Source organism: Coregonus lavaretus (assembly GCF_964263955.1).
Source record: "Coregonus lavaretus genome assembly, chromosome: 15".
In the NCBI taxonomy this organism is placed as follows: Eukaryota; Metazoa; Chordata; class Actinopteri; order Salmoniformes; family Salmonidae; genus Coregonus; species Coregonus lavaretus.
The window spans coordinates 12428033-12443485 of NC_140002.1; the positions used below are offsets into that span (position 1 = coordinate 12428033).

Below are 15453 nucleotides of genomic sequence, written 5' to 3' on the forward strand. Positions count from 1 at the left end.
GATTTTATTTGGCACCCCAAGTTTTCTGAGACATTTTTTTAATAAATAAAGGGTTAAAAAAAAGAACAATAATTAATTTTTGGACATAAAAGACTAAAAACACCAGCAAATCAACTACCAGTCATTTTAATTTTGGAAATCTGTTACCAAGTATTCTGACGCATAATAGAGCGATATAGTGTGTGTATAGCGAAGTTACCATTACTCATAGCCAAGTTATCGTTACTCATTGTATATTATTATTATTATTATTACGTGTTCTTACTTTTCTATTATTTCTCTGGCCTGGTATTGTATCGTTAGTAAAATGTTGGTATCGTGAAAACACTACAGTGTATAGCAAAGTTATCATTACTCACTGCCAAGTTATCGTTACTCATTGTATATTATTATAACTTTGACTATTTAGTGTTATGTTTTAAATATAATTTCTCTATTTTTCTTTCCTTCTGCATTGTTAGTCTACACCTGTTGTTTACGAAGCATGTGACAAAAAAACATTTCATTTGATTTTGATTGGATTTATGTGATCGTATACAAAATGTAAGCAAGGTTTGAAATGATAATGTTTTAGTCAAATATTATATCTGTTTGGCCTTCTTGCTGTCAATTTGCAGTCTACAAATTATTTGTAATTATGTTCTGGCTCCCTGAACATCTCTCTCAAAAAAAAAATGTGTCCTGCGGCTAAATCTAGTTGCTGTTCCCTGATATAGAAAGTTGTGATGTTATATCACTCCGCATTGTGAATGTGTTATGGCTGGCTGGTGCTTCTGGGTGTTTGTGTGTACAGTATGTATGAGACCAGGTTGATAATGATGATGGATGACTTCTTCTAAAGTGTATAACTAGTGTGACAAAAAAGTGTCATTGGGCCTCAGAAAGGAAAAGGTGTACCAAATAACCAGCAGGTGGAGAAATACAATGTAGTGTAATAGCTGTCTCACACTGACCTCTCCACCTTCAGTGTCACTGAAAGTTTCTCAGGAGATGCAAGTGTATCTAAAAGTAACATTAAAATAAAGACATACATCTAGGAGATGATCGGCCAATAAGTATTGCTATTTTATTTGATATGCAAAGTCATACACGCACGTGTCAAAATATACACTGGTAGAAATGTATTTGTCCTTTCACTGTAAATCATGTAGTGATTTCTACAAAACTGGCTAAGTTCAAATACTGCAGACCTGCTATATATCCCTAATCTCCAACTCTGTCTTTGCTTTAAAATGCCAATAAGGTGGCTGAGGTACAGTACGTTACCCCTATACAATGAAAAGCCCTATGTAAATACAATCCATATTATAATACTATTATTTAACCTACCTCACATATTAATTTAGAAGATACAATCTCTTTATATTTGTCCCTAAATGTTTCATCCTTCTCTACCAAAAGAAAAGCTGGTGAAAAAAGAAGAGGAAGAAACAAAACCAGCACCAGTGTGGCCATCCCTAAGGCCAAACAATATAATATCATTGTCGTCTTCTCTCCTCTTCTCGCTTTATGTTGGGTGGGGCTAAGGAGAGAAGGAAGGTGCTGATTGGTTAATTCATATTTTTCTTCACCCTACTTGCCTAGGCTGGACACAGGAAGTAGTGGACATAACTATAGGAAGTTGTGGTATTAGGGGAGGAGTCTCCTTTTCTATGGCCAAAACCAAGCCAAGACGGTTGCTCAGGCAGATGCCTTGCTTCCCCCTCGGAATGGAAACACCATCCGAGGTCTCTAAAGCCAGAAAACAAAGAGGTGGGCATAACCAGTTAATTGGGAATGAGGGTCATTGTGTAAGTGCACAGCCATAAGACAGTCAACACTATCATTTAACAACATAGCGCCTACTACAAAATGCCATGGTAGTTAACATCAACACTGTGTCATGACACAAAAAATTGTCAAATTACTTATTCTATTTATGTCTCATGTTATGCCTTGTCACATTATGGCTTTCAACAAGTGTTACAACCGTTCTAACAGTACATCAGAAGATCTACATTGTAATGTGAGGTGTTATTTACATATCCATCCATCAATGGGATCTTATTTAAAGGCAGATTAATATACAGATAATACATTTAACAGTGGAGGCAGGTAAAGGGAGGATGGCTCATAGTAATGGCTTGAATGGAATGATAGCCATTACAATGAACCTGTCCTCCGATTTAAAATGACACCAGCCACAGCTGACATATCAACACATGCAATTCAAGGGGGAGGAAAGTACATGATTAGGACACAACAGATCCCAGCCTCCAGAGTTGTGATCCTGGATGATTTCTACATCAGGTCAAGGGTCAAATGAGGAGAACAGGATAAGAGAGAAGGATTGCATAATATGCATCTGTTGGAGATCAAAGGTCACACAGAACTAGGTTTCAAACGAGGGGGGGGAATCAATGACATAATTACACACACACTTCTTTACAATATAACAGCCATGTCAATATGCCTGCTTTATTTTTCTAAAATAGTTAGTATAAAAGTTAGTATAAAAGCTTTACCTTTTATAGAATGACATAACAATATAAATCATATGATAAATAGGCAATACTGCTATGTAATATGAGTTGATGTAAAGGACCAGTGCAGTCAAAATTCAGATTTTCCTGTGTTTTGTATCATATTGTACAACAGCTGATGAAACACTGTTTCCTCATTGTAAAAAAAGATATCACTATTATTTTCTGATAGTTGCTGGTTGAAAATACAATCTACACAGGACCTTCTAATCACAACGTTTGCATGAGCAGGGGTTTTGGCTTTCCATTGACACAGAATGTTATTTTTCGCTTACGTTTTTATGTACTGAATAAAAATGTCCATTGCATTTTGCAACTCTACCGATAGTTTTGTCACAAAAACTGTTCCGTTAAATTGCAAATGTGCCTACTCTGGTCTTGGCACCTGCGTCTACATGACGAGATTATTATGGATAAGAGCGAGAATGTTTATTTGTCAAACGGAAGTCAAGCATCGATCATCATGTCACCAGAATAAGACACTCGATATTTATTGGAAAGGAGCATCAAGATCACTGTGCACTTTCACCACCCTGTGAAGTTCATCAATTTATTTCATCTGAAGCCTAATAAATCGTATGGTAACACTGGTATGACCACTAGATGTGACATGACACTCACTATTGAAGCCATTCTAGTGCCTACTAATGCTATATGGGCCACATGTCTCAGAGTAGAAGTGCTTATTTAGGATCAGGTCCCCTCTAAATATCCTGTTCATATTGGGATAAATGTAAACTACATCATTAGAGGGATAAAGTTTGGTCAGAGAGGGAAAGAGGAGGGCACATGTCAGATCTATCTAACATTTAAACTTACTTATAAGGTACCAAAGAGTTTGCAGGTTTATTTCTTCTTTCCTCCTAATGACTTGCTCTCAGTTTTTTTCTTCTGTGCCTCGTAGAACAAAAGACACCTTTATGTTAACACAAGGAGGGATTTTATAGAGTAATAAAGCTGGTAGATAGTATAAGGTCCAAGGCCACAGTTATTGGGTGTAGGGTGAAGTTGCCCCTAGACGCTGGTCTTGGGTCAGTTTAAAAGTTTCCCCACTAGTGTTAAGGTTAGGACTGAGGAAGCTGATTCTAGATCTGCACATAGGGGAAACGTCACCCCTGAGCCAGTTATTGTCAGTGCTACCCTGCTGTAGTAGTGCCTTGTAACAGGACATACTGTATCTACACACAATACAAGGAAAGCAAAGCTGAGGCAGAGGTGTCATGCACTTTTTTCAAAGGGGAACTGATGGCCAAATTCGATATCTTTTAGTTAATTATGCATTGAAGAAACATATATTTTATATTTTCAGCAAACAAATGCATAAAAGGGCCCCCAGTTTCAATGGGTATGACACATTCAGCTTAACTTCAGTCAATTCAGGAAAATAATTCAGCGCACAATTTTAACTACAAATGCCAATGTTCTCAATTGCTTTTTTTCTCAAGAGTCTGTATAATGAGTCAGCCATATTGTATTCCATGTTTTTTCCTTTTATTTTTAACAAACAATGCAAATGAGATTGACCTCAATTCTTGTGGTCAACGAGGTGTGAGGAGAAGGGTTTTACCTCTGTCATGGCATCGTCAATCTGTTTTAGTTCTTCATAGTGGTCTCGAGAATCCCGCAAAGGCTGCACCATAATCTCCTCAATCTGGGGGAAGAGCTAGGACACACATTAAGATGTAGTCATTTAAGAGTGTCTCAGAACATGAAAGATTGTCATCCCATTAGCTTTTTGTCCCAAAATAGTTTTCATCCATTATCCTACTTAATTTTTTAAGTCACCTGCTGCCACTGATTTACATCCATAGATTAAGGTGCAGTTTCCCAGACACCGATTAAGCCTAGTCCCGGACTAAAAAGCATTTTCAATGGAGATTCTCCATTGCACTTGTTTTTAGTCCAGGACTAGGCTTAATCGGTGTCCAGGAAACCGTCCCACAGTGTTATAGCATACATTTTTGTTGGCAGACATTTTGGGTTGTTGAATCCCATCTCTGGATCTAACCCAGTCACAGGCGCACTCGGAAGAAGAAACACACCTTCATAACAGTCTCAAACATTGGAATGAGGACAAATTTGATGAAGCCGATCTGAGCGGTGGGTTTGGTCACTTTGTCCCGATCCATGAACGGAGCTACTGGGAGACCCTCAGATTTCTCTCTGTCACTCTGAACACAAAAACAGATAATGAAAGCCTATACAGAACATTTGCTTCTTTCCTCATTGGAAAGAAAGGGGCAAACCTCCCCACACACATTGGCAAAAGCATATATAGTTTGCCTTAAACCAAGGATTTGTGTGATTTCATGAGATAAGAAATTTAAATATTTTTAAGGTGAAAATACTTCCTTGCAACATTGAAGGTTGTTCAAGACTCGTGGACATCTCTCGTGGACAGATGCACGTACCATAAATGGTAGTAGCATCTGTCGACAGGATGCAATGACTAATGAGAACTTTGTTCTGGTACACTGATGTTTCGTCACTGATCATTTGGACAAATCTAAATTTCATAGGCTCTGCATCTTTGAATTCCGGAAGGGGAAGGTACATTTGGCCCATAGACTTGCCCGAAACTGGCTGAGAGTTTTCATTTGGAGGGGTGGAGACTTTGCTAGTCTTGTAAGAGTGTTTTCTAACATGTCTCCCCCCAGAACTTAATTTGCATGATTTTTGTTCTGTGTGTCCCAGATTAGTCAAGACTATACTTTTTCTTCACAATTACTGTTATTATTTAAAATAATGGTGAGTTAATTGACAATAATTTTCAAAAGAGCAGTAACTCACCTGCATAAAGTATTCCTCCAGCAGGCAGTCTAACCAGGGCTCGGCCACCTCCGTGGGTCTCACCTCGTTGGAGATGTCACAGCACTTGATCAGCACCAGCTTTAGCTGCACAGAGACGCAACAACAATCCTCAAACATAATGGATGTAACACCTAACAACCTTGTCAAGAGGTCTTGGCATTAAGGCTAAGGTGCTGGGTTGTCCATTGCTAGACCCGGGTTTGGGCTTCCGCCAAAGTCTCTGCAATACATTTGACACATACTGTATATCAACCATGACCACCCTGACTTGAGGATATACGTAAATGCATACATACACATTTCACATGCTCGTCGTTGGTGAAGTCAAAGTTGTCCACGTTCTGCTTGAAGGAGTCCAGTATCTCACCGTGTCTGGCCATGTCTGTGGCTAAGATGAGAGTGATGATAGCCTGCCAAGGTCGCAAATAATATCATTATACTATACTAGAAACCAATCCTGACCAAAATCACGACCAAAAGCCATCCTCTGTGCGAAACTATCCCTATGTTTAGGTGGTGATGTGTAATACCATTCATTTTACAATAACGTTGGTTTCTATTCATGGTAGGCTATACACTGAGTGTACAAAACATTAGGAACACCTGCTATTTCCATGACATAGACTGACCAGGTGAATCCAGGTGAAAGCTATGATCCCATATTGAAGTCACTTGTTAAATCCACTTCAGTGTAGATGAAGGGGAGGAGACAGGTTAAGGAAGGATTTTTAAGCCTTGAGACTTGTGTATGTATGGATTGTGTATGTGTGCCATTCAGAGGGTGAATGGCAAGACAAAATATTTAAGTGCCTTTGAACGGGGTATGGTAGTAGGTGCCAGGCGCACCAGTTTGAGTGTGTCAAGAACTGCAACGCTGCTGGGTATTTCATGCTCAACAGTTTCCCGTGTGTATCAAGAATGATCCACCACCCAAAAGACATCCAGCCAACATGACACAACTGTGGGAAGCATTGGAGTCAACATGGGCCAGCATCCCTGTGGAACACTTTGGACAACTTGTACAGTCCATGCCCCGATGAATTGAGGCTGTTCTGAGGGCAAAAGGGGGTACAACTCAATATTAGGAAGGTGTCCCTAATGTTTTGTACACTCACTGTATGTTTAACCTAACGTAACTAAACCCCATTTTTAGCTTCTAAACTATAATACATGCTACTTCACAAATGCTTTGTTATTCATATTGCAGTGAGGCCCTTGCTGTGAGAAACCTGGTGCCTCACCTGTCTGAGGTGTTTGAAGGCCTCCGTTTCTATGTTGGCGAAGATGTTACACTCTGGCATGGAGATGATCTGGAAGGCCACGGCACAGTGGTGGTTCTCCAGGGGCGAGATGTCGTTGTAGCGCACCGCCAGCTCTGTGTGAGCGTTTATCTGGTACCTGCCACAGGACATAGCATTAGCACAGGAGTACTGTATGTGTTCATATATCTATATGATAGCTATGGTCATATAGGCTACTGTATGGAGGATGCTACAACCACAGCTATTCACTACTATAGAACAACTAGGGTTCCATTTAAATTCAGTCAGCTCAGGAAGTAAACTGACATTTCAATTCTAATTCCAATTCTCCATGAGAATGTTTTTAAATAAATAAAATAGAAATTCAGTTTATTTCCTGAATTGACTGATTTGAAAAGAAATGTACACCCCAACGCTGACACCACTACTATAGCAACAAGAGCCTTCTAAATCAACAGCTACTGCAAGCATGGCTGGTGCTGCTACTGTCAATATATATACAGTACCTTCAGAAAGTATTTACATTTACATTTTACATGTTAGTCATTTAGCAGACGCTCTTATCCAGAGCGACTTACAGTTAGTGAGTGCATACATTTTCATACTGGCCCCCCGTGGGAAACGAACCCACAACCCTGGCGTTGCAAGCGCCATGCTCTACCAACTGAGCTACACGGGGCCCACTCACACCCCTTGACTTTTTCCCACATTTTGTCGTGTTACAGCTGGAATTTAAAATGGATTAAATTGAGATTTTGTGTCACTGGCCTACACACAATACCCCATAATGTTAAAGTGGAATAGACATTTTGACCTTTTTACAAATTAATTAAAAATGAAAAGCTGAAATGCCTTGAGTCAATAAGTATTCAACCCCTTTGTTATGGCAAGCCTAAATAAGTCCAGGAGTAAACATTTGCTTAACATTAGCAAAGTATTCTTTGTGGTTAAGTCTCTAAGAGCTTTGCACACCTGGATTGTACAATATTTGCACATTATTATTTTTTAGAATTCTTCAAGCTCTGTGAAGTTGGTTGTTGATCATTGCTAGACAGTCATTTTGAAGTCTTGCCATATATTTTCAAGCCGATTTAAGTCATAACTGGATACTAGGCCACTCAGGAACATTCAATGTTGTCTTGGTAAGCAACTCCAGTGTATATTTTGCCAATGGTGACTTTAAAACAGAGTTTAATGGCTGTGATAGGAGAAAATTGAGGATGGATCAACAAAACATTGTAGTTACTCCACAACACTAACCTAAATGACAGAGTGAAAAGAAGGAAGCATGAACAGATAAAAATATTCCAAAACATGTATCCTGTTTGCAATGAGGCACTAAAGTAAAACTGCAAAAAAATTGGCTAATAAATGAGATGTATGTCCTGAATACAAAGCGTTATGTTTGGGGCAAAACCAACACAACACATCACTGACTACTATTTTTTATTTTATTTTTTACTACTACTCTTTATATTTTCAAGCATGCTGGTGTCTGCATCATGTTATGGGTATGCTTATCATCGGCAAGGACTAGGGAGTTTTTTAGGATAAAAAGAAACGTAATAGAGTTAAGCACAGCCAAAATCCTAGAGGAAAACCTGGTTCAGACTGCTTTCCAACAGACCCTGGGAGACAAATTCACCTTTCAGCAGGACAATATTCTAAAACACAAGGCAAAATATACACTGGAGTTGCTTACCAAGAAAACATTGAAAGTTCCTGAGTGGCCTAGTTACAGTTTTGACTTAAATCAGCTTGAAAATATATGGCAAGACATTGAAAGTGGCTGTCTAGCAATGATCAACAATCAACTTGACAGAGCTTGAAGAATTTCTCAAATAATAAATGTGCAAATATTGTACAATCCAGGTGTGCAAAGCTCTTAGAGACGTACCCACAAAGACTCACAGCTTTAATCACTGCCTAAGGTGATTCTAACATGTATTGACTCAGGGGTGTGAATACTTATGTAAATGAGATATTTCTGTATTTCATTTTTAATACATTTGCAAAAATGTCTAAAAACATGTTTTCACTTTGTCATCATGGGTTATTGTGTTTAGATGGGTGAGAAAAAAATCCCATTTAATCCATTTTGAATTCAGGATGTAACACAACACAATGTGGAATAAGTCAAGGGGTGTGAATACTTTAAGGCACTGTATATATTTAAAAAAAGGTATATGTAATGTGACCTACGTGTTGTTGTAGCCTGGGTGATCTAGGTCGTGACACACGGCAGCTGTCATGAGGACGCACATGTCAGTCATGGTGAGCCTCTCCTGAGAAACACAGCTAGAGTCAGTGTGCCACATACCCACCCACACAACCACCCACACACTATCTGAGGTGTGTTCTCACTTGTAGGTTGCACAGGTGAATCATTCCATACATCATCTGACTGACACAGAAGCAGTGGCGGAAGTTATGGAACGGGTTGTTGCGGTAATTCTCCTGGATTCCCAGCTGAAACACAAAGCAACAAACATCATACAAACAAGAAATCAAGCCCATTTTAATAGTGTGCACATTTTGAGTCAGCTCATAAGTGCATATTTTTTCTTTCATGAGATAAAGAATGGAAATTGAGGCTAATGATTACTTGGGTAAAGATAGGGGTTTCCACGTGTGGCTCTCACTCACCAGCCATCGTTTCAGTGTGATGGGGTTCATATTGAACTCCTTCACCAGGCCCAGATCATGATACATGTACTCCAGACAGCTTAACATCTACACATTGGAAACACAATACAGTAATTAGTACTATCAGAATATGTTTAACGCTACACATAGCAATTGTGACTAAGACCGCGATTAGCTATCTTTATAGATTGCCTTGGAAAAAGTATCAGAGCAAAAATAATCATTTGTCAGATAAAAATACATTTTTCTTTCATTCATTCATGCAATGCGTATTTGCCCAAATTAGGCTACATGAAATATCCCCAACCTCATTGTGCTCCCAATGCCAAACGTCAAATGTAGGTTTCTTGAGAGCTTCTATGGTCTCCTGGGATAGAGTATACTGTAGACGTAGAGCAAAGAGTAATGGAAGTCATTTGTTCAGCATCAACAAAAGGTGTACTGGTTATTATGCTTTATTTTTTATTTAATTTATTTATTTAACCTTTATTTAACTAGGCAAGTCAGTTAAGAACAAATTCTTATTTATAATGACGGCCTACCAAAAGCCAAATTGCCTCCTGTGGGGACAGGGGCTGGGATTAAAAATAAAAATATAAGACAAAACACACATCACGACAAGAGAGACACCACAACACTACATAAAGACAGACCTAAGACAACAACATAGCATGGCAGCAACACATGACAACACAGCATGGTAGCAACACCACATGACAACAACATGGCAGCAGCACAACATGGTAGCAGCACAAAACATGGTACAAACATTATTGGGAACAGACAACAGCACAAAGGCAAGAAGGTAGAGACAACAATACATCACGTGAAGCAGCCTCAACTGTCAGTAAGAGTGTCCATGATTGAATCTTTGAATTAAGAGATGGAGATTAAACGGTCCAGTTTGAGTGTTTTTTGCAGCTCATTCCAGTCGCTAGCTGCAGCGAACTGAAAAGAGGAGCGACCCAGAGATGTGTGTGCTTTGGGGACCTTTAACAGAAGGTGACTGGCAGAACGGGTGTTGTATGTGGAGGATGAGGGCTGCTGTAGGTATCTCAGATAGGGGGGAGTGAGGCCTAAGAGGGTTTTATAAATAAGCATCAACCAGTGGGTCTTGCGACGGTTATACAGAGATGACCAGTTTACAGAGGAGTATAGAGTGCAGTGATGTGTCCTATAAGGAGCATTGGTGGCAAATCTGATGGCCGAATGGTAAAGAACATCTAGCCGCTCAAGAATACCCTTACCTGCCGATCTATAAATTATGTCTCCGTAATCTAGCATGGGTAGGATGGTCATCTGAATCAGGGTTAGTTTGGCAGCTGGGGTGAAAAAGGAGCGATTACGATAGAGGAAACCAAGTCTAGATTCAACCTTAGCCTGCAGCTTTGATATGTGCTGAGAAAAGGACAGTGTACCGTCTAGCCATACTCCCAAGTACTTGTATGAGGTGACTACCTCAAGCTCTAAACCCTCAGCGGTAGTATTAACTCCGGTGGGGAGAGGGGCATTCTTCTTACCAAACCACATGACCTTTGTTTTGGAGGTGTTCAGAACAAGGTTAAGGGCAGAGAAAGCTTGTTGGACACTAAGAAAGCTTTGTTGTAGAGCGTTTAACAGAAAATCTGGGGAGGGGCCAGCTGAGTATAAGACTGTATCATCTGCATATAAATGGATGAGAGAGCTTCCTACTGCCTGAGCTATGTTGTTGATGTGAATTGAGAAGAACGTGGGGCCTAGGACCGAGCCTTGGGGTACTCCCTTGGTGACAGGCAGTAGCTGAGACAGCAGATGTTAAGACTTTATACACTGCACTCTTTGAGAGAGGTAGTTAGCAAACCAGGCCAAAGACCCCTTAAAGACACCAACACTCCTTAGCCGGCCCACAAGAATGGAATCGTCTGTATCAAAAGCTTTGGCCAAGTCAATAAAAATAGCAGCACAACATTGCTTAGAATCAAGGGCAATGGTGACATCATTTAGGACCTTTGAGGCTGCAGTGACACATCCATAACCTGAATGGAAACCAGATTGCATACCAGAGAGAATACTATAGACATCAAGAAAGCCAGTCAGTTGATTATTGACAAGTTTTTCCAACACAGCTTTAACTGTTTACCTTTGGGTAATTTGGGACATCTCGTCTTGGGGACAGTTTCTTGCCGTCCCCTGTGAAGCTATATTTGCAGCCACAAGTCACTCTAATAATAAGAAGCAACATTGGGGAAAACAGAAGAGCTGTAGCCTTTAGGTTAAGTATATATAAGAACATATTCAAGGGTCTTTCATGTAATGGGCCTTCAATCAACACTGATTTAAGGGCAACATATGGCTTAGTACATTTTAAGAGGCTCTTATTTTACATGATTTTAATCATAATAGACCACACATACAGTATTAATGAGACAACCTGCAGTTAAACCATTATAGTTTTAACCATGTTTTGAGGCTATACAGTGTTTGTTTACAATTACATTGTTTACAAAAAAAATTGTAAAACATGCTTATATTTTGGGTTCTGAAGGGGTACGGCAGTTGAACTTAGCTCATGAGGCATTTATAAGTTATATTCTTCAAGAATCAATGGATATAATTAATTTAACAATCCAAAAATGGATGTAGCAATTGCAGATAGCCCCTTTAAGGGAAATTTACTGAACAATATGTTACTTTGGGCCCTTAAAAGGCCCTTTGAATCAATCATCATGGATTTAAGAGCGTCTTCTATATAATATTTTCAACATTGACCATACCAACATTGACCTTTTAAACTTCAATGTTGTAAATGTAAACATATTCCTCTGGATTCTGTTTAATTCATTATTATGATTATTATTACTGCTACTATCTGATATGTTAATTTGGTTTATTTGCAGTTGTCTGACCTTCCTCCTCCCTTTGAGTTCATCTCATCCCGTAATTTCCTCAGGTCGTTCTTGCACTTCTCAATCTCCACCATTTTAAGCCCTTCTACTGCAACAGAGAGTCATTGTATACAGTATTAAATATTTCACAACAAAAACTATATATTATTTTTATATATTCTATTTTTATATTGCATATACTGTGTATGTGTGAATATTCCCACAAACTAAAGCCAGTGGTGCCAACGTTAATACAGTAACGGCATCACTCACACTCCACTCTCTTCTCCAACATGGCGAGCCTATTGGTCACCTCTGTCTTCAACTCATTGATTCTAAAAGCCCTGAAACAGAAATGGAGGAAAACATAACTCCTTTACTTGAGCAGAAATCTGTGTGAGCCTAGGCAACAGTTGACACCTATGTTTTATACTTATTTTCTTACAAATAAAATCAATAAAATCAACACATTAGACTGAACAGATCAATGAAAAGAGAGACAAAACCAGACATTGGTGCGATGGCCACAGATATTTTCTTTTCAAACTTGAGCAGATAAACTATACTAAACAATACACTCTGGATAAGAGTATCTGCTAAATGACTAAAATATAAAAAATGTAATACTTCTATATCACCTGCTAAATTGCTCTGCCACCTGAGACAAAACATTCTGGAACATGTCTTCTTTGTCTGAAAGGAGGAAAAATATGTTTCTGTGGTTCTGAATTTGCTTCTGTATTATCTATTTACCATTACTGTATGTGACTGGAAATGATAGAATTCGCAAATGCTTCGAGTTGTAGCGTACCTCCCAGCTGACCAGTCGACTGAGGCATTACTTTGTACAGGGAGCTGCGATGAGAGAAAACAACAACAACAGATGGCAGATTTCAGTAAACACTGTAATTGCAGCTAGTATCCCACCCTCCAATTTAAGTGATTTAGCTTGAACCATCTGGAAAAACGTTTACCTACATAGAGTCACAATATTATCTTACAGTATTGTTCCAGCAGATTTTTTTGTTGTTGTTTACATTTTTATTTTTTATTTTTTTTTTTATAGGAGATTATATGCTAATAATGTAAACTTTCTGCTACGTATGTCTACACCAAACCAATGACTAATATAAGGTCATTACCTATTCACAATGTATTGTCTGAATAAATACCAGGGCAAACAGTGGACTGTAAAAAATAAAGTGTTTCCAAAAACACGTGTCATTACTTTGGGGTGTTGGTAGGCATTGTGGGATCGATGGAGACCAACGCTCCCTCTGAGTCCATCAGCATTATAGCTGTATTTCTGAGGAAAATCAAAGTATTACACAAAGTATTAAATACATCAAAGTATTGTAGGCTGCATCATGTTAAGTGGGGAAAAGAGAAATGGTAAATAAAAGAACACTTTAAACTATGAGGACAGACAATGCAAGTTTCAAAGGCAAGGAGATCCATAATGCAAACTCAAGAGTTTTAGCATGATAAGTAATGTTAGGCAGTTAGCATATTGATTTAACGTTGTTGATAAGTGCAGGACATAAGGGTGTACAGATGTAGGATCTTAATTTGACCACCCTGTTGCAGGAGAACTTTCCTGCAATGCAGGAAATGTAAAACCTGTAGTGTATTTGTGGATTAAAAGGCTTCTGCAGTTTGTAATTTCCACTTTGAAATTTCAGACTTGATTTCCCCTTACGAAAAATATATCAACCCCTACAAAAATGTCCATTAATTATAATCCACATTTTCTGTTTCTGCAGGATTATTTTCCTGCTGTAGCAAACTGGCTCAAATTAAGATCCTACATCTGTATGTATGCGAGTGAAAGAGGGCAGTGAGGTGCCACTGACCTGGCTATGTTAGAGGAAGAACACAGCAGTTCTCGGATGTCACAGGGGCTGCAGTATCGACTGAAAATCACCTAAAAACATTGGCAAAAACATTAAATACAAATATCGATACAAATAGTACTGATGTAGATCAAACTGTCTATCTTCATACTTAATACTGTCTTGGTACTGTATTTGCACATACAAAGTATTTCAGGGATACTGAAGATAAATAATACTCCTCAAGTAATGATTTTCTTTATAACCGTAAACTCCTTATGGTGTTGTAAACTGAAACCAATAGAATGAATATCAATAATGATGAGAGACAGAGCATGTTCACTCTAGGTGTTACGGCTGCCTTTGTGTCACAACCACCTGGGACACACATCACCCGTCTTTTCTCGTCACCTCTTGACCTGACCAGAGCCCCCATACTCTCACAGGAGATTAACACAAGGTGGCCACATGTAAGGCAGAGAGAGTTCAAGTGGTTTGAGTTGTAAGTTCTATCCATCAAACTACTTCACATTTACTACAATGTAATTTGCTGTATCTAAAAATCCGCTATGGCAATCAATGTCAAAACCAAAACACATTTTCCTTCAACTTTCTTTCCATCCTCAGTCATGACAATTACAAATTAATATAATTTAAATACCTCAAGCATCCCTTCAATACTTATGATTCAGTTACACTACTTAAAGCTCCTCCTTATAAAGTGTTATATAATGCCTTAAAAACATGCATGCCATTGTTGTTGATATTATTTGCATTATATCAGCTGTAATGAACTGATAATGGCAGCTGGTGTACCAGGATCATAAGTTCTGTCACTCAGTCTCACCAGAGAGGAAGAGGCGAAGCGAGAGGTTTCACTCTTGCCAAAATCTGTTAAAAATAAGCCCAATCCGTTTATATGGGCTTATTTTGGACCATGAGCATCTCATCATTATATACAGATTTCTAGTCTCACTCACCCTCTGCATTTTCCCATCCACATCTAGGTAGACCGTCTTGGGTGCGTATGATGAGGAGCTGGTACCCATAGTGACTTTGTCCCTCGCTCCTCGTCTCTCTATGAAAAAATTAAATGGGAACTGGGAAAGGCACAAATGACAGTTGTCCTTTACTCATGTGGATCGTTGGTACCATGCTCACCTGTCTACAATTAATTTCATGTCATTGTGGTGTACCGTGGGGTTGAGAGTAAGTATGCAGGTACAGAAGGAAATACAGATGTTGATGTCTAGGTTGAAATTAATAAATTATATGAAATATTATATGTGTGGAAAAAAGTTTTATGTTTTTCATTCAGAGCAGCTATTCATCCATTCCATTTATTACATTCATGCTGGATCATTACCATGAAAAGCAAGTAAAAGTAACCTTATTTATCATCATTTAAAAATATTAATTGCATATATTTGAATAAATAAATTAATAGATTAATATAAATATTAGCATTTTCCTGTCAACCAGTTGGTACATAACACATTGAAATATAAAGACACTC

General features: G+C 38.6%; 1 protein-coding gene across 1 annotated transcript; it reads right to left on the reverse strand.

Moving 5' to 3' along the window:
- Positions 1–1041: 1041 nt before the first annotated feature.
- Positions 1042–14986, reverse strand: LOC311143028 (high affinity cGMP-specific 3',5'-cyclic phosphodiesterase 9A-like; the record flags this gene model as incomplete). Its single annotated transcript, XM_084178825.1, has 19 exons — positions 1042–1731; positions 3342–3419; positions 4090–4185; positions 4565–4693; positions 5313–5417; positions 5630–5743; positions 6575–6731; positions 8798–8880; positions 8960–9064; positions 9242–9328; positions 9549–9623; positions 11361–11442; positions 12127–12214; positions 12379–12449; positions 12744–12798; positions 12917–12960; positions 13334–13411; positions 13959–14029; positions 14918–14986. The coding sequence occupies 18 exons, from the start codon at positions 14984–14986 to the stop codon at positions 3369–3371; spliced, it is 1560 nt and encodes a 519-aa protein (XP_084034951.1). The 3' UTR covers positions 1042–1731; positions 3342–3368.
- Positions 14987–15453: the final 467 nt, after the last annotated feature.